A 24,378-nucleotide genomic window follows, 5' to 3' on the forward strand; every position below is an offset into this window, starting at 1 on the left:
TAGAACATTTCTACAGCTCTGACAGCATGATCTTTTCTTTCTCTTCACCTGTTGACATTTCCTTTCTCTTTGATGCATTCACTTTCTCTCTCTCTCTCTCTCTCTCTCTCTCTCTCTCTCTCTCTCCTCTCTCTCTCTCTCTCTCTCTCTCTCTCTCTCTCTCTCTCTCTCACACACACACATACCCTGACCCACATTATTTTCTCTCTCTCTCTCTCTCTCTCACTCACACACACACACACACACACACACACACACACACACACACACACACACACACACACACACACACACACACACACACACATACCCTGACCCACATTATTTTCTGTCTTCGTTGACATGATCTCTCTTTCACCAAGCTTCCGTCCGGAGGAGGAGAGGAGGTGAGCCTGAGTGGAAACCTATTGAGGCATCATCATGGCCTCTGAGCGTGACAGACACACTGTTCATTATAGATGAAGCACCGGCACGGCATGGGCACTGAGCTCTGAGTTAGTCAGTCAGTCAGTTAGGACCTGCTTCTCCATCTGGATGCTCCCAAAGATATTAGACTCAGACGCTATACACCGTGCCTCCGATCCAACATAGTGAAGGTTTCTTTAGTTGTATGATATGCATGTTGTAATTGTCAACTGTAAATGTATTTGAACACATGTAGGCTTGCATGGTTGTGTTGATATTGTGTGTAGATGTGATATTTTCTAGATGTTTGATAGGGACAAGGAGCTGTGCATTGTGTGTAAACACTCACAATGTGTAAAAAGCATTTTGGTCCATACGTGCTGTGTAGCTGTATGCAGACTGTGTTGTCTGTGTGATCCCTGTACAGAAAGGCTAGATGAGATGCTAGCACCTCAGGAGCCTGTGACGTTACGTTCCCAGCCCACAGAGGCTGACTACAGAGCTGCTACTGTCAAACAGAGACCTACCGGCAGGAGAATCACACAATCAGAGATCAGTGTGAGTATATTCACACACACACACACATGCGCAGAAACAAATCGATGCACATTCTTTCTCCCACCCACCCACGCACTCACACAAACGTACACATCTGAACACACATTCTCACATACACACATATTCACATACACACATATTCACATACACAGGCCAACCCTGGTGACACAGAGACCTACTAGCCGCAGAATAATATCAGCATATATACCCTCCCACACACTCACATACAGTACATTCTGTTTTGTATAAAATGTGTCTGAAACCTATGTGTATTTCTCTGTGTGTGTGGGTGTGTGTGTGTGTGTTTGTGTTGCAGTCGTTGTTTGAGAGGCAGGGCATGGCATTACATGGTGGGCTCCACCCAAGGATGGAGAGGGCTCATATGCAGCTGCCTAGAGGGATGTCCAGGACCAAGTCATTTGGTAACACCTTTCACCTTTAGTACAGTACTCAGTCAATAACTTGATAACTGTAGTGCAGCATCTTTGTACTGCTTTAGGCTATCTATCTCTCTCTGACCTTTTCCCCCTGACCTCTCCAGGTGCGACTGAGGAGGACCGTCTGTCGGTGTTGGCTGGAGAACATCGTTTCCCCCGGAGCTCCTCCATGACGGACAGCCTCAGAGACCACTCCCACTCCCATTCTATCCCGCCCCCTCCCCAGACCGCACCTCCTCCTCCCCCTTCCCTCTACTACCTGGACACTGGCCCTCCTCCTGCTTTCTGCCCCCCTCCTCCCCCTGCCAGGGGTCATGGTCAGGGTCATGACCCTGGAGGTCGTTCCAGCTTCAAGCCCTCCTCCCTGGACCTGGACCGGCCCTACGACCCATCGCCCCGCCAGTCCTCCCACATCGAACGCCAGAAGAAGGCTAGGTCAATGATTATTCTACAAGATTCCTCCCACTTACCCGTGGAGCCCACCGACATCCCCCGCCCCTCCGCATCCGCTACACCACCAGAGCGAATCAAACGGAAAGGCCGGGTGATTGACAACCCGTACGCCAATGTTGGCCAGTTTAGTATTGGATTGTACACACCCACCAAGCCCCAGCGCAAGAAGAGCCCTCTGGTGAAACAGCTACAGGTAGGTTATTCTATTTATTCTGATTATTGTTACTATAGCAAGTGAACAAAGTTTATTTAGAAGTTTCTAATTTATTGTCCTATCTACCCCTCCAGGTGGAGGACGCACAGGAGAGAGCCAGCATCGCCTTGGCCGCTGCCCACTCCCGAGAGACCTCCCCCTCTGGTCGACACACACACACCCACGGCCACACACACACCAGCCGGGCCGACTACTACCAGCAGCAGCTGATGGTGGAGCGCGAGCGTATGCGTCTCCAGGGAGAGGCCTTGCTGCAGGGGAAAGGGCCGTTCGCTGTTGCTATCGCTGGCGCCGTGAAGGACCGAGAGCGCCGACTAGAGGAGCGGAGGAAATCCACAGTCTTCCAGTCAGTGGGGACCATGGAGGGGGGGTCGGGGTCCGCCCCTGAGCCCCCCTCCTACACCACATCTCGATCCATCGATGAGCGCCTACTCAGCAGAGAACTAGGCCAGCTGCCACCCCCCGCTCTGGCCCTGCGCCCCTCACCTGGCGGCACTACCTTCATCCACCCACTCACAGGGAAGCCCCTGGACCCTAACTCACCCCTTGCTCTTGCGCTGGCCGCAAGGGAGCGGGCACTTACCTCCCAGAGCCAGTCCCCCGCCAGCAGCCCTGAGCCCAGGACTAAACAGGACAGGGCTGGTGTTGGAGGTCAGGGGGCTTCGCTTTTCATCGAAAGCCAGACCAAAGAGCCTCAGCATGGGGGCGGGAGGCCGGGGTCGCCCCAGGCTGGTAAATCCCAGTGGGGAGTGTCATCACCTGCCTTGCTTCGCCAGGAGATGGAGGGAAGAGGGGAGGAGAGGAAGGAGGTGAGGAGAACGGAGGATAAGAAGAGTATGTTGATCAGTATCATGGACACATCACAACAGAAGACAGCTGGACTAATCATGGTCCATGCCACCAGTAACGGCCAGGCGGTGGGGCTGGGACCAGGGCTGGAGAAAACCCCCACCTCCCCAGCCACCGAGCCCATTAAACCCTCCCTCAGTCGGGCTCTGTCACCCAGCCCCTCTGCCTCTCAGCTCCAGGCCCAGGGCCCTTCCAGCCCAGCCCAGGCTCCCCTGGCCCAGGGCAGTTCAGAGGAAGACGTGGAGCCCTACACAGTGAGCCTACCTCCAGCCATGCTGTCCTCCAGTGATGAAGAGACCAGAGAGGAGCTGAAGAAGATTGGGGTGCTCCCACCTCCGGATGAGTTTTCCAACGGGTTGTTGGCCAATTCACAAGCCCAAGCCCAGGGGACCCCTGTACCCCAGTCTAAATCCACCACTTCCCCTACAACCCCTACTCTCCTCACCCCTTCGACCCCAAACCCCAGCCTGACCCCCACCTCTAGCCTGACACCCACCCAACCCCAGGGCCCTCCCCTCCAGCCTACCCCTGGAGGAGCAGTCGTCTCAGGGAAACCCTCATACCCGGACCAGCCCCATCCTCCAGCCCTGCTGGCTGAGTCTGGTTCAGCAGCAGACTCTGGTGTGGAGGAGGCAGACACACGCAGCTCCAGTGAGAGAGAGCGAGACCACCACCTGGAGACCACTAGCACTGTGTCCACCGTCTCCAGCATGTCCACTCTGTCCTCAGAGAGTGGCGAACCCGCTGACACACACACCTCCTATGCCGACGGGCAGACCTTCGTGCTCGACAAGCCGCCAGTGCCTCCCAAGCCCCGGCTCAAGTCTCACATTGGAGGCAATAAAGGCCCGGTCACCTTCAGGGACCCGCTGCTGAAGCAGAGCTCTGACAGCGAGCTGTTATCCCAGCAGCAGGCGGCTGCTCTAGCCGCAGCAGCAGCCGGAGGGGCAGGGCTGGGGCATGGAGGCCTAGGGTCTGGAGGCCTGGGGCATGGAGGCCTCGGGTCTGGAGGCCTGGGGCATGGAGGCCTCGGGTCTGGAGGCCTGGGGCATGGAGGCCTCGGGTCTGGAGGCCTGGGGCATGGGGGCCTGGGTTCTGGAGGCCTAGGGTCAGGCTCTATATCTAGCCTGGTGGGAGGCCCCGGGAGGCCCCGCTACCTCTTCCAGAGGAGGTCCAAGCTGTGGGGAGACCAGATGGAGGCGCGAGGACCCGGGGTGGGGTTAGGGATGGGGAGTCTGGGGAGTCTAGGGGGGTTGGGGTTGGGGCTGGGGGGTGAGGAGGGGGGGAAACCATCGGTGATGGGGGAACTAAGTTCCAGATTGCAGCAGCTGAATAAGGATACCAGGTCACTGGGGGAGGAGGAGCCACTGGGGTCATCGCTGGACCCTGGGAGGAAGTCCCCTGTGACAGGCGCCAGGTAAGATAGGACAGAGGGAGGCTAACTGAACATTGCCAAACCAACCTTAGGCCCTATTCAAGTACTTCAAGATGCATCATTCTTTCCTCCCTTCCTTCAAGTAATCAAGAATCAAGAAGGAATCCAACACCTTTTGGGTGGATGAAGCAAGGTTCCATTAGGCTACACAGCTTTTACATATCCACTCAGCTCTTACTGTTCAAATAGTTCCACGTTAGGTTAAAAACAAAGCATAAAAAAATGTGTAAATATTGAATTCTAATGATCACTGCTGGGTGTGTTGTGCATGGTTTGCTCTTTCCCATGACAAAGTATGCCACTGCCGCCCTATCCCCTGCACAGCCGACTGCAGTGGTAAGTAAATAAGAGAGACTGAGGGTTGAAGACACACCTAGCCAATGGTACGATGCTAGCGTTAGTCTTCCTTAGCAATGCTAGGTCAAACAGGCCCTTTCATTAGCAATCCCCATCCCTCTCCCCATCTGGTATTAGCAATATTAAGGTGGGGTAATAGGGTTAGAGTTGAGATTACTCTTAGACATGTTGGTGTGGAACCTTCATCAGAATGCAGCTCCATCCATGATACCTATGGAGTGACTGTTTGACACGCCATTTCTTTTATTTCCATTGTTCTACTGAAAGTCCTTTGTATTCCTACAGATGTGACACGGACATGGAAGAGAGTAAACCTTAAGTTTATAGCCTCTAGGGTAAACCCAAAGTCATTTTATATTTTTTCCTAACCAGCCTAACAACTAACCCCATGGGAATGAAATAACCCTACTTACATTTTCAGATTTTTTTATTTGTATTTATCAAACCGCCATGTCAGTTGTTTCCTTGTTTGCATGATCCACTACCTGACCTCTCGACCAATACAATGAGACATCAGGCTCATCATACAGTAACTAGTAAATCACTTCCTGTGGAGGGCCATAAACCATGACTATGTGTAATTCCAAATATAACCTATATACATTTAGTACTGTATCTCTCTGAGACTCCACCATTATAATGTAAAATGTATATGTTTTCAGTAACTGATTGGAGATTTAAAGAGTATTTTGTGTGGCTCTTTAAAGATGTACAATGTACAGTACATTTTCTCTAATTAGGACTGCTAGGTCTAGACTGAGTAAACCTCAGATCATCTCAAATAATTTGATGATGTAATTCTGTACAGTACAGAGATTATAGACCACCTGGAACATGCTGAGTTCTACACTCTGTTCCCAGTTTCCATGGTGACAGCATTGGCCTGCCATCCACAGTCGGCTTTGTTGTATCTAGTCAGTAAATCAGCTCTAAATCTAATAACAGTCAATAAAACACTGTGTGTGTGCATGCACGTGTGTGTGCTGGGTTGGTCGATCAGTCAGTCAATGCAAACAAGGTAACACAGGGCCTGGAGGCATGCACTTCCTGAACGCTTCTTCTCATCTCACACACATACACTCACCTCTGACATTTAGGCACTGACCTATGACCCTGCCAACTGACCCTTTCCACACACACCTCCCTCTCTCCTATGTGCAGTGTTCAGCAGGATTGGGTAGAAGGTGCCTCTAACCACTGATACTGGATCAGATAGTTTTTTAACACCACGTGGTTTAAGTTACGAATTGGGGGTTGGGTAATCTGATTCTACATCTGTGGTTATGGTTAACATCTAGCTCAAGCTCTCTCTCTCTCTCCTTAGATTCCTACCATCTCTCTCCTTTTTGTCACCAACCATGTTCACACTCTCCTTCCACTATGGTCTTCTGACTGCTTAAAGGGATAGTACAACTCAAAAGTCTGTCAGATGTCTGATACCAAATAATGAATGGAATCTGCAGACTTCTCCTGATGCATATACAATAGCAGGATCTACACATACTATATATAAGATCATCTATACAATATAATTACATAAATGTTGGTTATGGACTACATACATTTTAGCCTGACTTTTTAGGTATAAAAACATCTGACATTGTTCTGGAGTGAACTGTCCCTTTAACGTTCAGAGAGATTGGGCTACATGAACGATCCCTCCCACCCCCTCAGCTTCAAGCACATCAGCAGAGATGCAGTGGAGTAAACTGTCGCCTATTGTAGAAATATTAATGCACATTTGCTTGCATTTACATGAATGTGCTTTAGTTGTTATTATTAGTTTGGACTTCCTTATTTTAGTAGCCTATTATATCTTATGTTGATCATATAATGAATAGTGATTGGTGGATGTAGGTAGGGGATAGTGGCTATAGGTGAATGCACCAATTTGTAAGTCGCTCTGGATAAGAGCGTCTGCTAAATTACGTAAATGTAAATGTATAGAGTATAAAATAGTTTAGATGTAGTTAGTTAGTGTGAGGCTCAGTTGACCAGCCTTACGGATAGCAATAGTCTTCTATCAGGAGTCTTCAGATGCATCTGAATAGTTTCAAATGGATTCCTCTCCTCACCTTAATCTGCACCGAACTGCTCTGAACAGGTGAAAGCAACATGTGGGATGCCTACTTGGAATTCACTTTCACCTGTCCAGTTCCTATCATATGATGAGGTGACTATTAAGTAAATAAGGGAAGAGGAAAGCGAGAGGAAAATAAGTGATTTTAGGACTATTGAGATGGAACCCTGATGCCTGTGTTTGTCTATTGAGCAGGAGGACCAGTTATGACTACCAGTACCACCCTGACCTCGTTGTGGATAGGATCAGTAATGGTGGCCTGCGAGCTCGCCTCAACTCTCTCTCCATGAAGCTCAGCAATGTTCTCAGATAAGGTTCTGAGGGACACTACCATTATAGCATTTTATAGAGTAGTTATGGTTAGTCATATAGCATAGCAAAGCAAATGTGTTGGATATTTCACCATGTGTTTGAAGTAAGTATCACGTACTGTCAACTCAACCAATCCCAGAGCTGGACTCTGACATCACCTATATTCCCTCATACCATGATGTCACATGTGTCATGTGACAGAGTGTTCTGATTGGCCCACTCCTCTCCCTCAGTTAATTTCACTTGTCTTGACCTTATCCAAACAAAATCAACCCCTCTGCTTCGTCCCGCCCCCAACGTCATCCGATACTTCTTTTTCTACTGACTTTTCCTTTTCAGTTTAAAGGAAGGAAAAGCAGAAATTATACACACAATTATTCTTTCTCTCTCTTCCTCCCTCTCATTCTTCACACAGTTGCAGAACTCACTCGTGTGATTTCTCTGGTGTGATCACTCACTCAGTGTTCCTCCATACATTTAACACCATCCCCTGTCTGTCCCATTCATATGTATTCATACCGCCACAAATGCTATATGTCTCATTCATTCATGTCCACCATGCTATGTTGTCATAGCTTTAGCTGGTTCAGGAAGTCATGGTTGTCATTGGTTTGAGTTGTGGTCTTGGTCTTCTGTTCTTCTCTGATCTTTGATTTATGTTACATATGTTTCTGTTTGATATCAGTGACTGTGTTGGGGATGGCATTGGTCCACTGACTAATTACTTATCACACACTACACTATACACTTTACTCTACTATACTGTACATTACTATGAGTCTCCATAACCTGAGTTTAAACCCACAAACACACAGAGTCAGGAGACTCTTGCCATTCATCCTGTTTCTTGTTGTTTTATTTTGGTTTGAATTCTTTATTGTTTTGTTCAGTGTTTGAGATGTGAATTGTGTTCTCATTTCTCTCTCATGTGGCCTGCTGGACTCATCGGGTTCTGATTTACTCAACTCTGCTGTCGTTGTCATGTCAAACACACACATACCCCATACATAAACACACACTAACACTAACACATGCACCATACACACACACAGACACACACATACACCATACATAAACACACGCTAACACTAACACATGCACCATACACACACACAGACACACACATACACCATACATAAACACACGCTAACACTAACACATGCACCATACACACACACAAACACACACATACCCCATACATAAACACACGCTAACACATGCACCATACACACACACAGACACACACATACCCCATACATAAACACATGCTAACACATGCACCATACACACACACAAACACACACACACACTAACAAACACACTCACCATGCATGCACACACACAAACATGGCCAGCGGAGTTATCTAAAGCAGAGCCAGGTGTGGCTAGCAGGCTACGTTTCACGGACTGATGCTAACATTCTCTCCCATTGCTCTCTCTCTGCTCACCTTGCATGCTCCGCCCCGCTGCTCTGATCTGATTGGTCTAGAACTGACTGTACGCCCAGGAGGGCAAGACGACTGTGTAAGTGCACATGGAGTTCATGTCATCTCACTCCGCCTACCTCTGTAGCTACCAACCCTCTTACGTCTTAAACCCATGCCCATAGCCCTCTCCCAACACACACACACAAATGCCTTGGCTGTTTCCCACCTCTCCACCCCTCCCTCCCCTTAACCCCTCACTCTCTCCTCTCATTCCTGCGGTATTGACTGTTCTTCACCTCAAAGCTCTCAGGACTCACACTGCACCGTGATTTAAAACAGCGTCAAACATAGACAAATAATCAAACCATTACTAACATTATCTAACACTGCACACAGAGTACAATCCGTAGTGAGATTCATGGAAAGCACTGGGATGTAGTATGAATACGTTACTTTGCACATCATTTGCAGTGTGAGGACTGAGCTAGTGTTGTAGCTGCCATAGCTCGCTCTCTCCTTTCTTTCCCATAGAGGAGACCATTTTTTCTCCCATACAGAGCCCTACCCCTGTCTATTGTAGAGCAATAGAGACATGACCCTTACTCTTACTGCATGCATGGTCAGCTTTTTGACCCAAAATATGCTGACACAAGTAAATAATGTTCACTGCTTTAATTTGTGTATGTTTGCGTGTGTTCTTGTTTGTGTGTGTGGTTGAAGTCATGGTCAGGTTTTGACCAATTATGCTACAGCTCTGTAATTTGTTGGAGGTCACAGGAAGCTTGTATCATGTTCCTGTGACAGTAAAGAATCACTAACACCCTCCATCACACATCCACATGGCTTTATACTGGGCCATTAAAGAAAAACATGCCATTTCATGTCTATTTTAGAGTCAGGGTAAGGGTTCTAAGAGGGAATAGGGTTTCCATGTCAAAGTTAGTTCAAAGGAGAGTTTAAAAATGGACATCTGAGAAGCTATCCTCCCATGCTGGGAGTCAGGACCAGATTCTGAGTCTCTATAGAGTTAAGAATGGCCACTAGTGAAACTGCACCAGTTTCTGGGTCCCGTCTGTGAGACTGGAGCTACCATGCTGGCTGACATGACAGTTTCTGAGTCTCAGTGGAATTTAGAATGGGCATCAGTGAAACTGAGCAGTGGGAGCTAGGGAAATGCTGATGAGGACTCTGAGTGTGAGAGGACAACTCGCTTGGCAATGAGACGGAATGAAGTTTCACTAAAGTAATTTACAAAAGAGAGAAGGAAAGATAGAGAGGGAGTGAAAGATCGAGAGTGATCAGCAGAGGTACTCTCAGTGATTTGCTCTGTCAAAGTGAGCTTAGTGTTGCTGGATCATCTTCCACTAGCTAGACGGTATACAGCTCTTGTGTCTCATGCGCTCCATATGCCAGTGACCGGAGAGAGGAAACCGAAAGAGAACAAAGAAAGATACCAGACAGAGAGACTACGGACAGAGAGACTACAGACAGAGAGACTACAGACAGAGAGACTACAGACAGAGAGAGACTACAGACAGAGAGAGACTACAGACAAAGAGAGACTACAGACAAAGAGAGACTACAGACAGACTACATACAAAGAGAGACTACGTACAAAGAGAGACTACAGACAGAGAGAGACTACAGACAGAGAGACTACAGACAGAGAGACTACAGACAGAGAGACTACAGACAGAGAGAGACTACAGACAGAGAGACTACAGACAGAGAGACTACAGACAAAGAGACTACAGACAGAGAGACTACAGACAGAGAAAGACTACAGACAGAGAAAGACTACAGACAGAGAGAGACTACAGACAGAGAGAGACTACAGACAGAGAGCAACTACAGACAGAGAGAGACTGCAGACAGAGAGACTACAGACAGAGAGACTACAGACAGAGAGACTACAGACAGAGAGAGACTACAGACAGAGAGAGACTACAGACAGAGAGAGACTACAGACAGAGAGACTACAGACAGAGAGACTACAGACAGAGAGACTACAGACAGAGAGACTACAGAGAGCGAGACTACAGACAGAGAAAGACTACAGCCAGAGAGAGACTACAGACAGAGAGACTACAGACAGAGAGACTACAGACAAAGAGAGACTACAGACAGAGAGAGACTATAGACAGAGAGACTACAGCCAGAGAGAGACTACAGCCAGAGAGAGACTACAGACAGAGAGAGACTGCAGACAGAGAGACTACAGAGAGAGAGACTACAGAGAGAGAGACTACAGAGAGACTACCGAGGGAATTGGTAGATACGGTGCCTTCAGAAAGTATTCACACCTCTTGACTTATTTCCACATTTTGTTGTGTGACAGCCTGGATTTAAAACTGATTACAATTTAGATTTTTGTCACTGGCCTACACACAATACCCCATAATGTCAAAGTGGAATTATGTTTTTCAATTATTTTACAAATTAATTAAAAATGAAAAGCTGAAATGTCTAAATATACCTAAATAAGTTCAGGAGTAAGAATTTGCTTAGCAAGTCACATAATTAGTTGCATGCACTCACTCTGTTGGTGATTTTAAAACAGTTACAGAGTTTAATGGCTGTGATAGGAGAAAGCTGAGGATGGACCAACGACATTGTAGTTACTCCACAATACTAACCTAATTGACAGAGTGAAAAGAAGGAAGACTGTACAGAATAATAATATTGCAAAACATGCATCCTGTTTGCAACAAGGCACTAAAGTAATAATGCAAAAAATGTGTCCTGAATACAACGTGTTATGTTTGGGGCAAATCCAATAGTACCACTCTCTATATTTTCAAGCAAAGTGGTGGCTGCATCATGTTATGGGTATGCTTGTCAAAATCAAATCAAATCACATGTTTAGCAGATGTTAATGCGAGTGAAGCGAAATGCTTGTACTTCTAGTTCCGACAGTGCAGTAATATCTAACAAGTAATCTAACAATTCCCCAACAACTACATAATACACACAAATCTAAAGGGGTGAATGAGAATATGTACATGTAAGTATATGGATGAGACATGGCCGAGCGGCATAGGCAAGGTGAAACAGATGATATAAAATACAGTAAATACATGTGATATGAGTAATGTAAGATATGTAAACATTATTAAAGTGGTATTATTTAGAATGCATTGTATAAGTGACTAGTGATCAATTTATTAAAGTGTTAAAGTGTCCAGTGATTGGGTCTCAATGTAGGCAGCAGCCTCTCTGAGTTAGTGGTTGCTTTTAAGCAGTCTGATGGCCTTGAGATGGAAGCTGTTTTTCAGTCTCTCGGTCCCAGCTTTGATACATGTAATGGTTAAGGACTGAGGATTTTTCAGGATAAAAATAAACTAAATGTAACTAAGCACAGGCAAAATCCTAGAGGAAATCCTGGTTCAGTCTGCTTTCCACCAGACACTGGGAGATTAATTCACCTTTCAGCAGGACAATAACCTAAAATACAAGGCCAGATCTACACTAGTTGCTTACCAAGAAGACAGTGGCCGAGTTACAGTTTTGACTTAAATCTACTTGAACATCTATGGCAAGACCTGAAAATGGTTGTCTAGCAATGATCAACAACCAATTTAACAGAGCTTGAAGAATTTTGAAAAGAATAATGGGTAAATGTTGCACAATCCAGGTGTTCAGAGCTCTTAGAGACTTACCTAGAAAGACTCACAGCTGTTATCGCTGCCAAAGGTGCTTCTTAAAAGTATTGACTCAGTGGTGTGAATACTTATGTAAATTAGATATTTCTGTATTTCATTTTCAATAAATTTGCAAAAATTCTACAAACATGTTTTCACTTCGTCATTACTGGGTATTGTGTGTAGATGGGTGAGAAAAAAATCAATTTAATCCATTTTGAATTCAGGCTGTAACGCAACAAAATTTTGAATAAGTCAAGGGGTATGAATACTTTCTGAAGGCACTATAGAACACATTTTTGCTCTGTCACATGCTTTACCATGTTCCTCTCTCCTGAGCCCAAGGAGAGTGGGCCATCCTGTAGTAGGCCTTTAAGTCATGATCCAACTAAATAGTTGAAAATACTGAAGCTTTTGATCTTGCTGTGAGGTTACCTAGCTTGCTCTCACTAACAGTCACTAACCTTGCAGCCCACATTGAGTGGCTTGATGTTCCAAAGGCTCAACAGATCAAATGGCTCTTTCTACTTGTGTGAAGCTTTATAGATAAAAACACGGTGATGTTGTTCTAATATCTCTTTACCTCTGCCTTTCTTTCTCTACATCCCATTGCGCTTGCTCTCTCTGTATCTTTCTTTCTCTGTATCCCTCTCACCCTCTTCACCTCCTAACCTCCCTCTCTTTCTCTTTCTCTCTCTTCATATTTCTCTCCTCCAGACTTTTCAGCAGTCTAGGAGAGCTCCACACCATTTCCCAGAGAAGCTACGGCACCACCTACACCATCCGGCCTGGCAGCCGCTTTCCCGTTACACGCCGCACTCCAAGCCCTGGCTCGGGCTCCCCGGATCGTGGTGACCCCCTCAGCCGACTCCCAGGCTTCGGCCTACCCACCTCACCCACCACGCCGCACCACACCATCCTCAAGTCGTCCAGCCTCAGCCTGCACCATGAGCCCAAAGAGGTACGCTTTGTTATGAGGAGCTCCAGCGCCCGGTCCCGCTCACCCTCCCCGTCCCCTTGTCACTCCCCCGGGCTGGGCTCGCCCCTCCTGGCCCTCAGGCCCTTCCACCAGAAGCCCCTCCACCTGTGGAACAAGTACGACGTTGGAGACTGGCTGGAGAGCATCAACCTGGGGGAGCACAGAGCCGGCTTTCAAGAGCACGAGATCGAGGGCTCGCACCTCCCGGCACTCACCAAGGATGACTTTGCTGAGCTGGGGGTGACGCGCGTGGGACACCGCATGAACATCGAACGAGCACTTAAACAACTGCTGGAGAGCTGACCCCTGCTATGAGAGAGAGAGGTAGATAGAGAGGGAGAGAAAGAAAGGGAGATGGAGAGAGATAGATGGGGAGAGGGAGATGTGGAGAGAGAGGGAGAGAGAGGGGTAAAGAGGGAGATGGGGGAGAGAGAGAGAGGGAGATGGAGAGAGGGAGATGGAGAAAGAGAGAGAGAGGGAGATGGAGAGAGAGACAGAAACAGAGAGAAAACAAGAGAGAGCTTTTAAACTAGCTCCATTTTTAGGTGGAGCTAGTTTTCATTTTAGGTGCAGCTAGTTTTAATTTTTAGGTGAATTTGTTTTCATTTTGATGTTTCTGAAAGTGTACGTTTTTGTATTTATACTCTCAGCACTGCACTGAATGAGTAGGTGTTCAAAAACTTTTGACCGGTAGTGTATATATTTTTCCCCCTAACCCTACCACCCCTCCCCAAATTGGAGTAAACTAATTAAATATATTTTCCTTTATTAAATTCCCCTATGCCTACCACCCCTGCCCTAATTGGAGTAAACAAATGGATAACAATACTTAGACTTCTACTTTGAAGAAATTCTTTGCAGGAGAGAATCTTGCATGAGCTCCTATTAGAACATTTAATTTGTACCAGCTTCTGTTGTTGCTCCTCTAGTCACACCTTTAACCTCTCCCACAGACCATTCCTTCTTTGTACATCTCCTTCTCTTTCTCCCTCCATCCCTTCCCTCTATCTCTTTGCCTGCTGTTTTTGGCCTCAGAAGGATTCCCTGTTTGCATGAAGAAGGAGGAGGATGAATCTCTAACCATAAGGAAAGTTCAGAGATCTGCTCAGCTACAGCGAACACAGGCGTATAGACACAGTACTGACCTAGAACTGACATAATGTTGACATACTGACAGTACTGACATGGGCCTCTCTCCTCTCTGCCTGGCATTGTAATTAAACTACAGACACTTGAGCCCAGAGACGGAGCTCCGCGTTGGAGACCACATAGGGAAAACTCCTCCATCCTGGGACCTTCTTGAGGACTGACACTGCTATCTATTATATTTGGAGAATGTTTAACCAACACTAGTGGCTTTTTTCATAATCAAAACATTTTGCTTTTGGTTTCCAAAGGGAATATTATAGATAAATATGATATAAATGTATTTAAATAGTTTTGAGGGGGAAAAAAACGACAGAATGTTGAAATGAAGATATGTAATAAACTAAAGAGCATCTGACTCCTACTTCTAGACAAAGGACAGAGAGAAAACTTTAACATTTATTGAACCAATAATTTACTTGTTTTTACCAATTATATAAATATATATATTTGAAAAAAAGTTAATAGATATATACAAATTAAATTTTGTCATAAAATATACAACTTTAGTAAAACTATACATGGTATTCTATATACAACCCACTGTTGATGAACTGTCCTTACATGGTCACCCTTTCCTGAACAGAAGCATGAAAAGTTGCATCACATCTTGAAAAGAGGGTTGTGGTTTAATTTCTGTTTGTTTTCTTACGGTCTTCCGTCATACTGAAGGGCATCCCACACAGTGAGGGGTGTGACATCCCAGTTTAACCCCAGTGACCCTGTGACCTCAACACATACTCAGATATAGAGACATATATATACACACATGAACAGTCACATAGTCAAACAAATAACACCCTTACATTCACACACGCAGACACACACACATACACACACATACACACACAGTTCTCATCCAAACTAAGACCGGTAGCATCCTTACATACATCTGAGACCATGGTTTGGGAGAACAGATGTCTTAAGAAAGGTGTTTAAAAAAACAAAATCAACAATTGTAATGTGAGTTGCTTCTCTCAACAGTCAGAGACAGTGAGTGTCATTCACACAACAGCACAGCGTTAGATCCATACTCTCTGGGAGAACAACAATGGTGTGTTCAGGAGGAAGAAATGTTCTGAATACTGCAGATAGAACTGTCATGATAGAACTGTCATGATAGAACTGACATGATAGAACTGTCATGATGGAACTGTCATGTTAGAACTGTCATGATAGAACTGTCATGATGGAACTGACATGATAGAACTGTCATGATAGAACTGTCATGTTAGAACTGACATGATAGAACTGTCATGATAGAACTGTCATGAGCGTCTTATAAAGAGCTGACATGATTTCCTATTATACAAGTTTATTATTGCTATTTGTAGGTAAAGAATATGTAGTATATTGGAGTGTCACAACAGTGAAGCATGTCTGTTCTCTATAATACATTTATATCTACATTGTTGTATAACGGAGTCCCCTGAATGGTGGACACTACAACCACTAAAACCTTTACTAGTCAACAGCAGCACTGAAACCTTTATGCTAAGTGAATATCTTTGTCACGGAGCCACACACCAGTCCAAACTATCTCTGTGAAACTTTATTTTGTCACCGTTTTGAGTAAGCGGGTGTTAAATTCAATGTTGTGTCAACGTTGTAGGGATAACGCTCACTGTCTCACATCGGACCTCACAGATGATTTCACTTCTGACTCTGGTGACATGGGTGTTGTCCCAAATGACATCCTTAACCCTACCGTGCCCTTCTTTTGATCAGAGATTTACATTTTGGGGCACTATATAAGGAAAAGGATATAATTTGGGACACTACCATACCGCCTGACTCCTTGGCTTTTGTGTTGGGTTGATTGTTGGTTTGTGTTTCTATAATGGAGGTGTGGATTTTGTAGCTCTTGGATTATGATGTTTAGAAGATACATTTTTCTATTCACTCACCTAACATGAATTTCAGAGTGAACATTAAGAAAAGGAGAAACAAAAAATAGTAGATCCTCTCAAAAGGAAATCTGAACAAAACACGAATATTTGCTTTTTATATTAATCACAAGCAATGTATATATATGATAGTTTTCATATACATTTTTGAAAATCAAAAATTCTATAGATATATATATATATATATATATGAATGTTTGGCATATATGCATAGTTAACCACCTAGGAAAAAAGGTGTGATCCGATTTTTATTATTTTCTATGAACTAGGAGATGATTTGCACAAAACAAGGTGCTAGCATTACAGCCACCCATCATTACAGTGCATGTATGCTGTGACTGGAGGAACACCCTGACTCTCTGTACACAACCCCCTCTCTGCTGTGTGTGTGTGTGTGTGGTAGTGTGTGTATGTATGTGTGCTGGGTGTGTATGTGTGTGGTAGGTGGTAGGTGTGCGTGTAAGTTGTTCAAACCCTCAAAGGTGGTCCGCTGTAGCCTTAATTACATCAGAGATTCCTGGCAGTGGCTGTGTCACACACGTGGTGCACACACTGAAATCCAGATGTATAATCATTACAGGACCCTTTGATATCTATTAGAGAGAGAGAGAGAGAGAGAATATACTGGGGAGAACTTCAATTTTTATTTATTACATTCTGTCTGTTCCTGTGTAGCCCCTGTCTGTGTGTGTGGGGGAATCGGCAGTGGGCAGGGTTTGGGCTGTGGCTTTAATGGGAGACAGAGACACAGACAATTACAGTATTACCATTTGCTCTACAACACCTCTCTATGACTCTCTCCATGACCAGAAGCACTGGCCCTCTGCTCCCCGTTTCATCCAGTTATACACTCTGTCCTCTTTTCCCTTTTCAGACGTTCAGAGTTTTTAAGGGTATGCTATGATGAGGTGATTTTGAAGAGGACTGACAACAAAAAAACAAAGAAGGAAAAACGTGCCAAAAAATAAACTTTCAATGGTATATTTTTCTTCTTCCTTAGTACTACCTTAGTCTGGATGTTGTTGAGCTGTTACTCACTAATATGGTGCCATCTCCTGGGAATCTTGAGAACTACAGACATTCATTTAGCTTCACTGTCTGGACACAACCTTTTTGGAGTGGAACTGCAGACGTTTTTATGTTTTGTAAAGGAATATATATATAAACTGAAAAATGGATTTTATGAGCTTGCATTATTAACATTTATATTTATATTTTTGAGACAAGGTATCAAAGTATTGTTTGGTTTAACTGTGATGAGTTATACAGCTTGTCTAACTGATGCTGAGAGATGCTGACATGGGTTTACACACAGCACATACATACACACATACTGTACACACATGCAGGCATGCACGTGTGCTCATATACACAGTGCAGCTTGGACTCCAGTTGCTTTCCTGGTTAGGAAAGAATCTAGTGATGGAGAACCTAGTTGGACCCCTCAGTGGGTTGACCACAGGTAGCTTATACAGATGCAAACACATGCTACAGGACACAGAGAGCTGAGGCAGACACGTCATTCACACCAATGAGTTTCTCTGTACGGTCGACTTCATCTTCTTTTCTAATCAACAAAGCACAATCTACATGGTGAGACGGAGTCGTGATTCCTATTGTTTAATCCAGGGGGATCTGGTAGACCCACCACTGGATCAAATGATCTTATCATCATTCAAAGGGGTTTTTCTTTCATTGTTGATTTTCTCCTTGTTTGCACTGTGAAGTTTAACAGGGTGGATCTATTACAGGCCATGTCTGGACCATGCCTGGCCCATCTAAACATCCCCTCCTCTTGATCCCCCAGGCATCCCATATCTTCTTCAAGACACTGAACTCCACACAGAACTGTAGCTTAGCTGAAACTAATGATGAACACAATGTCAACCTCAGTAGATTTATGTTATTCAATAGTTTAGCATTGTTGAATGAATCCTGACAGCATATGTCACATGTGGTAGGAGGTGAAAATGTGAAAGGTCAGATCGCTAGCTAACTAGAATAAAATAGTAGCGTTCACTTTGGTGCTATATATGTACAGATTTTCGCCAGACAGTGTTACTGTGACTATTTTAAGATACAGTTCTATGTAATCTCAGATACAGCAAGGGCATACTCAAGTGTAATTTTCCTGCTGAAATTCAAATGGTCTGTAGAGAGGGAAACACCTAGGCTACCTGCTTCTAACTAGCATCTGAGTGTCTACTCCCAAACGCACCGTGCTGAAAGGTGTGTGGGTATAGACTTGGAATAGAAGAGAGGACACACTGGCCATTGAGTAGATGTCTGGAAAAAGAACAACATTAAAAAAAAAATTAAACACGTTACGGTTAGTTGCACCATTGACAAGAACCCTTTTCACCCAGAGGCATGGTTCTCTTATCATCCATAAGGGAACATATAGAGAAGGGAGGCGGGGTAGTGAGGCTGAGGCAGGTCCAGAGACCTGAGTGCTGTGATGGCTCCACCACAGAGATCTATGTTTGTTATATTATGTAATACATTTATAATTAAAAACATGACTTCTGTGTGTCGGCTCCTCATTGGTCTTGCTGCTGAGATCTACTTTGGCCAGAGTTTTAGCTGTGCCAACTGCCATGTCAGTTTTGACCTGTATTTTTCCCCTGGAAACTCAGAGACCCTTTGCAGCCTTGTGGCTCTGCAGTTTCCCAGTAGTCATTACAGAATTCAAAAATGTATTAATTGTTAACATTTGAGCTGTGCACATAAAATGTTTATTTCTGAAGGTGGTTGAAATTACACTAACAACCTTGGCTAAAACCTTGAGAGTGAAGCACACGGGCAACAGAGACAAATTATCACAGTTCATAGGATACATGAGATATCTGATAAACAAAGGTATTTTCCATACGCAACATTAAATATGCAGTCCAGGATCTTAAGAACTGACAAATCCGTAACATATTGTACAAATTGGATTTTGTAACCAACATTTTTTATTACAGGACAGAACATATCATACAAAATGGATGACGTAGTACACAATTGTGCAACATTTTCGGGGACCCATTTGCCTCGTGATCACTACTTTCAAAACTAATGAATAATGCAAAACCACTGGAACATCACTTTAAGAGCTCAATTGAATCTGTATCTGCATTATAGCTCAATTTAAAGGCAATATTCCTGCATTCGCAGAGACTGCCTTCATTGTAAACGCTGCAAAATGTCAGCTCATTTGGAAATTACCTTTACATTTCAGCTCGGGATACCTCAGGGATACGGATTGAATCCAGCCTGAAGAGGTCTACACTTAGATCGAGAACCTCAGAAGTGGTCATTCGTTGTAGTTCTGAGGTATCTTCAGTACTTCTGCAACACTTTACACTGAGTGTACAAAACAGTAAGAACACCTGTTATTTCTATGACAGACTGACCAGGTGAAAGCTACTGTATGATCCCTTATTGATATCACTTGTTAAATCCACTTCAGTCAGTGTAGATGAATGGGAGGAGACAGGTTAAAGGATTTCTAAGCCTTGAGACATGGATTGTGTATGTGCGCCATTCAGAGGGTGAATGGGCAAGACAAAATATTTAAGTGCCTTTGAACCGGGTATGGTAGTAGTTCCCAGGCGCACCGGTTTGTGTCAAGAACTGCAACGCTGCTGGGTTTTTCACACTCAACAGTTTCCCGTGTGTATCAAGAATGGTCCACCACCCAAAGCACATCCAGCCAACTTGACACAACTGTGGGAAGCATTGGAGTCAACATGGGCCAGCATCTCTGTGTAATGTTTTCGACACCTTGTACTGTCCATGCCCCGATGATTTGAGGCTGTTCTGAGAGCAAAAGGGGTGGGGGGTGAGATATACACTCAGTGTATATCTAACCTGTACATTGATAACTAACCAGTAACTGCACTGGAATTAATTATTGGTGACATTGATGCAGTCTTTTACTGATGCAGCCAGGTCACAAGTGTTGAGGAGTAAAACCAGAGTCGCTAATGCCATCACATGGTTACAAGGTACATTCATTGGTTAAGATACATTAAAGGCATGACCTATAAAAGCGCTGGCTTTACACTGTAGCACTTAAGAGCAACAATAGCAGCCTTTACATACATGTACTTCACTATCACATTGTACAAATCACCATACACATGCCACACATGGTAAAGGCATAAGAGGGCGAAAGCTGATGACAAAGTAGCAAAGAGAGTTCACATTCACAGTTTCACTTTGCTATCATAAAATAGCAAGAATAGGGATTATAGGTATAGAGCGTGTCCCACATTTTACAACGCATCACATTCTAGATTAACCTCAAATAGCCTGCGTCAAACACTGGCACACGTTCACCATGCCTGCCACAACATCTATCCTACAATATGTTTGTTCTCACATCAATAGAATGCCCCAGCTCTCATAGGTCACTACTATTATATGGCTCATAGGTTAACATTTTCTGCAGCATCAGCCCCACAAAAGCATGTCTCTTCCATGGCATAAAATAAAACAAAAAAAATACAAATATTAGGACGTAAGGACAACATGTCCACAATGTGAGAATAATGTGAATATAACATATCCACAACATCAGTTACAGACTCTGGAGCACAGCTCTCCCATGGCAAAGAGGTATCATGTCAACACAGTTAGGATAACATATCCACAGCATCCATAGCTGCAGTGCAGTCAGAATCTGCCCTCATATTCACAATGCCAGTATAATGTAAAGATAATGTGTCCATAATGTGAGGATAATGTATCCACATCAACATCCAGCCAGACTCGGGGCTCTCTGGTTTCAGTCCCTCAGCCATCTCTAACGACTCCTCCTTCTTCTGCTCCAGCTCAAAGTTCTACAGGTCAAGGATGAACAAAAAAACGTATTATTAAAAGGTAGACTCAGCGATATGACATGGATGCAGAAAGTAAACAGCATAGTGAGTCAATTTCCCCAACAACTAACAGCGTTGAAGCGCGAGGCTCAACTTCTCTGCCGTTTTGGTCCCGTGGCTACCACATTGTAAAAGTGTGAAGTAAACCCGTGCACATGCGCAGATACTGTGTGTGACTGTGAAAAAATGACATGCATCTTGCTCATCGCAATATCTGCAGTGCTGCTTGTGGCAATATAATTTAGCTGAGTCAGCCTGCTAAACGACTTAAAGGTAATCTTATCCAGTCAGTCAAATACATCGAGCGAAGCTGGTTCTGGCATGAATTCAAGTCAGTCACATGTTTAGTAAGCTGACAGTATCAGCTGAGTTTCTGATCAATCAGACATTGAACACACATGATGGCACTTCTTTCAAATAGACCTCAGAAAACTGCTGCCTTCTGGTTCTGCTCTTCTGTTTATCAAGGGCATGGCAGATACTCTGCTCCCTCACCCCTAGCTTTGTTTAGGTTCATTACCTGAGCATTTCCTTGGGTGGGGAGCAACCTTGAAGAGCAGACCCTAAACGCTGTAAATTAAGGAGATGGAAACAGCAAAAGATAAGTGTACAATATCAGTGAGCTAATATCCAGAGAGGGAAATATGTACTGTACCTCCAGCTCCTGCATTACTTCATCCATGAAGTCACTAGAGTTCTGCTTGTAAGACATTGCCATTTTGATTGTTTCTTTGAACATCTGGGAAACATTTTGAAAGACAGAAAAGGGTTTTCCAAGTTTTAGTTTTATTAAGCAAAGGAATATAGTATACAGAGTATTGTGTGTCTCTTAAGGACAATGTTGTCCATCCTCACCTTGACTAGGTTGGTCCCATCAGCAGCAGATACAAAGTACAAAGGAAGTCCCTGCATCTTGGCAAAGTTAAAGTTCCTCTGGGTCACCTTCATATCAGCTGCAAACAACAGAGTAAAAATACAAATAAAGTAAAAATAAAATATTATTAGAATTAGCCTGTGTGGCTGGACTCACCATCTATCTTATTAGCCACCACCACACAGGGGATCTCAGGCCTGTACTCCCTCAGGCCTGTACTCCCCTCAGGCCTGTACTCCCCTCAGGCCTGTACTCCCCTCAGGCCTGTACTCCCCTCAGGCCTGTACTCCCCTCAGGCCTGTACTCCCCTCAGGCCTGTACTCCCCTCAGGCCTGTACTCCCCTCAGGCCTGTACTCCCCTCAGGCCTGTACTCCCCTCAGGCCTGTACTCCCCTCAGGCCTGTACTCCAGCTGGTCAGGTTCTTATAGGTGATCTTCCTCTGCACATCAAACACCTGACAAAGACAAGTACAGTCAATGATACAGGCTATGACATAAGTATGAGCCTTGAAGTAATGTTATTGTCTTAGCAGCTAGTGTGAAGTCTTACCATGATACAGGCGTGAACCTTGTGATAGTACGAGGGATGCATGCTCTGGAACCTCTCCTGTCCGGCCGTATGCCAGAAGTCTTTGGGGCAGACATAAGCACAAACACAGCTGAAGGCAACCAAACAGATAGCAAGTCAACCAGATAACATAATGTCAAGATTATGGTTCACAGCAATAACCAATCAGTTTACTATAGCCTTAACAACTCTTCAGTCTAAACCAGACATGTTGATTTACATTTACATTTAAGTCATTTAGCAGACGCTCTTATCCAGAGCGACTTACAAATTGGTGCATTCACCTTATGATATCCAGTGGAACAACCACTTTACAATAGTGCATCTAAATCTTTTAAGGGGGGGGGGGGGGGGGGTTAGAAGGATTACTTTATCCTATCCTAGGTATTCCTTAAAGAGGTGGGGTTTCAGGTGTCTCCGGAAGGTGGTGATTGACTCCGCTGTCCTGGCGTCGTGAGGGAGCTTGTTCCACCATTGGGGTGCCAGAGCAGTGTACCGTTTTGACTGGGCTGAGCGGGAACTGTGCTTCCGCAGAGGTAGGGAGGCCAGCAGGCCAGAGGTGGATGAACGCAGTGCCCTTGTTTGGGTGTAGGGCCTGATCAGAGCCTGAAGGTATGGAGGTGCCGTTCCCTTCACAGCTCCGTAGGCAATCACCATGGTCTTGTTGATAACAAAACAATTGATAAACATACCTACTAATACAGCCTTGCTGTCGATGGTGGTAGTGTATTTGTAGAGCGTCAGGGCATAGGTTGACAGCTGCTGGGGATGACTGGAGAACAAGTTAGGGAATAGAATAAACAACTTTGTCAACACTCTATACTGTAGCTACACATTGCTGGTCAAAAGGCCTGTCGGCACACTGGATGACTAACCTGCTACAAGCCAAATCAGTTACTGCATGAACTATTGAGAAGGCATTGGGTTTCTTTCAGTTTAATACTATCAATATTAGGCAATACAAAACGTTACTTAGTTAGCTACATCAAGCTAAAAGACTGATGAATTTCTTCTGCGATCATGCAACACTCAAAACCCAATTACAGAAATCATAGATGAGAGCGCCAGTGTGAGAAAGGATACTATCCGTCTATCAGAAACCTCTCCATCAACCTGTAAAACAAAGAAGCAGTTGTTAACATCTTCTCCTGGGTCACAAACAGTAAGCACTACTGCTGATATAAAATGTAGTTACCTTTACTGAGAACGTTCAGCATCTTTAAGATGTATTTGCAGTGACAAAATGACAAGAAAAAGATGGCATGCTCCCTATCTAATTTACTTGGATTTTCCCACTACACTGTCTCCAAGGCAGATTATCTTGATTTCTTCATCTGCATCATATTTATCTTGGTCCAGTTCAGGAATGCCACTGGCGTCCCCTGCCATTCTACCTTTAGGAGGGGGGGCGGGGGGGGGATGAGCTGCGTCTCACAGCAGCTTAGCTAGTTAGCGAACGTAAACTAACGTTAGCTAGTTACAGTAAAGTATGTGGCTAGAAGTTAGCTAGCAAAAGGAATGCACTTAGTCTGTGATTAACGGCAAGTAATCGCTTAACGTTAGCTAACTAACTAGATATAGCTACACATATTTGCATGCATTTAATTAAAATATGACCCAAACCCATTCGAAGTCATGTCTAAGTTAACTTATTAGCTAGCTGTCGAAACGGGCATGTTTTCAACCCGACGTTGGTTAGCTGTCTACAGTAACGTTAGCCTAGCCAGTGCAGTGGCTACCTGTTAGGGTAGCTAACATAACACACAGTCAGGGATATTTCTATGTCCCTGATATAACGCTATATCTAGCAACCTGCTTTAGCGGTCCGTAGTCTAGCAAAATAAGTAGAAAAACGTTACCGTTGCCAA

The 24,378-nt window shown here is 44.6% G+C and overlaps 2 protein-coding genes across 4 annotated transcripts in view; one reads left to right on the plus strand and one right to left on the minus strand.

The window, feature by feature from the left end:
- The window catches only part of LOC106561231 (SH3 and multiple ankyrin repeat domains protein 3), a 308,236-nt gene extending 289,508 nt beyond the window's left edge, over positions 1-18,728 (plus strand). The window contains exons 19-26 of one of the 3 annotated variants that reach the window (XR_014379094.1): positions 363-386; positions 833-963; positions 1,280-1,385; positions 1,505-2,046; positions 2,142-4,333; positions 4,994-5,043; positions 8,590-8,624; positions 12,886-13,017. Coding sequence is in view for 2 of the 3 variants with exons in the window: in XM_082957270.1 (XP_082813396.1) it covers positions 363-386; positions 833-963; positions 1,280-1,385; positions 1,505-2,046; positions 2,142-4,333; positions 12,886-13,450 (3,560 nt within the window). In the remaining variant the exon portion in view is untranslated. Of the gene's footprint in view, positions 1-362; positions 387-832; positions 964-1,279; positions 1,386-1,504; positions 2,047-2,141; positions 4,334-4,993; positions 5,044-8,589; positions 8,625-12,885 lie in introns of all 3 variants that reach the window. The other 2 variants (XM_082957270.1, XM_082957271.1) reach the window with 2 other exon arrangements.
- A 395-nt stretch (positions 18,729-19,123) lies between these two features.
- Positions 19,124-24,329, minus strand: LOC106561230 (RAB, member of RAS oncogene family like 2B). Its single transcript, XM_082957272.1, has 9 exons — positions 23,793-24,329; positions 23,594-23,623; positions 23,203-23,282; positions 22,493-22,572; positions 22,343-22,397; positions 22,099-22,155; positions 21,924-22,021; positions 21,724-21,807; positions 19,124-21,029 (listed from the first exon to the last, which is right to left on the minus strand). The coding sequence occupies exons 1-9, from the start codon at positions 23,897-23,899 to the stop codon at positions 20,823-20,825; spliced, it is 798 nt and encodes a 265-aa protein (XP_082813398.1). The 5' UTR covers positions 23,900-24,329; the 3' UTR covers positions 19,124-20,822.
- Between the last annotated feature and the right edge of the window lie 49 nt (positions 24,330-24,378).

Source organism: Salmo salar, chromosome 10, assembly GCF_965601325.2.
Source record: "Salmo salar chromosome 10, fSalSal1, whole genome shotgun sequence".
Lineage (NCBI taxonomy): Eukaryota > Metazoa > Chordata > Actinopteri > Salmoniformes > Salmonidae > Salmo > Salmo salar.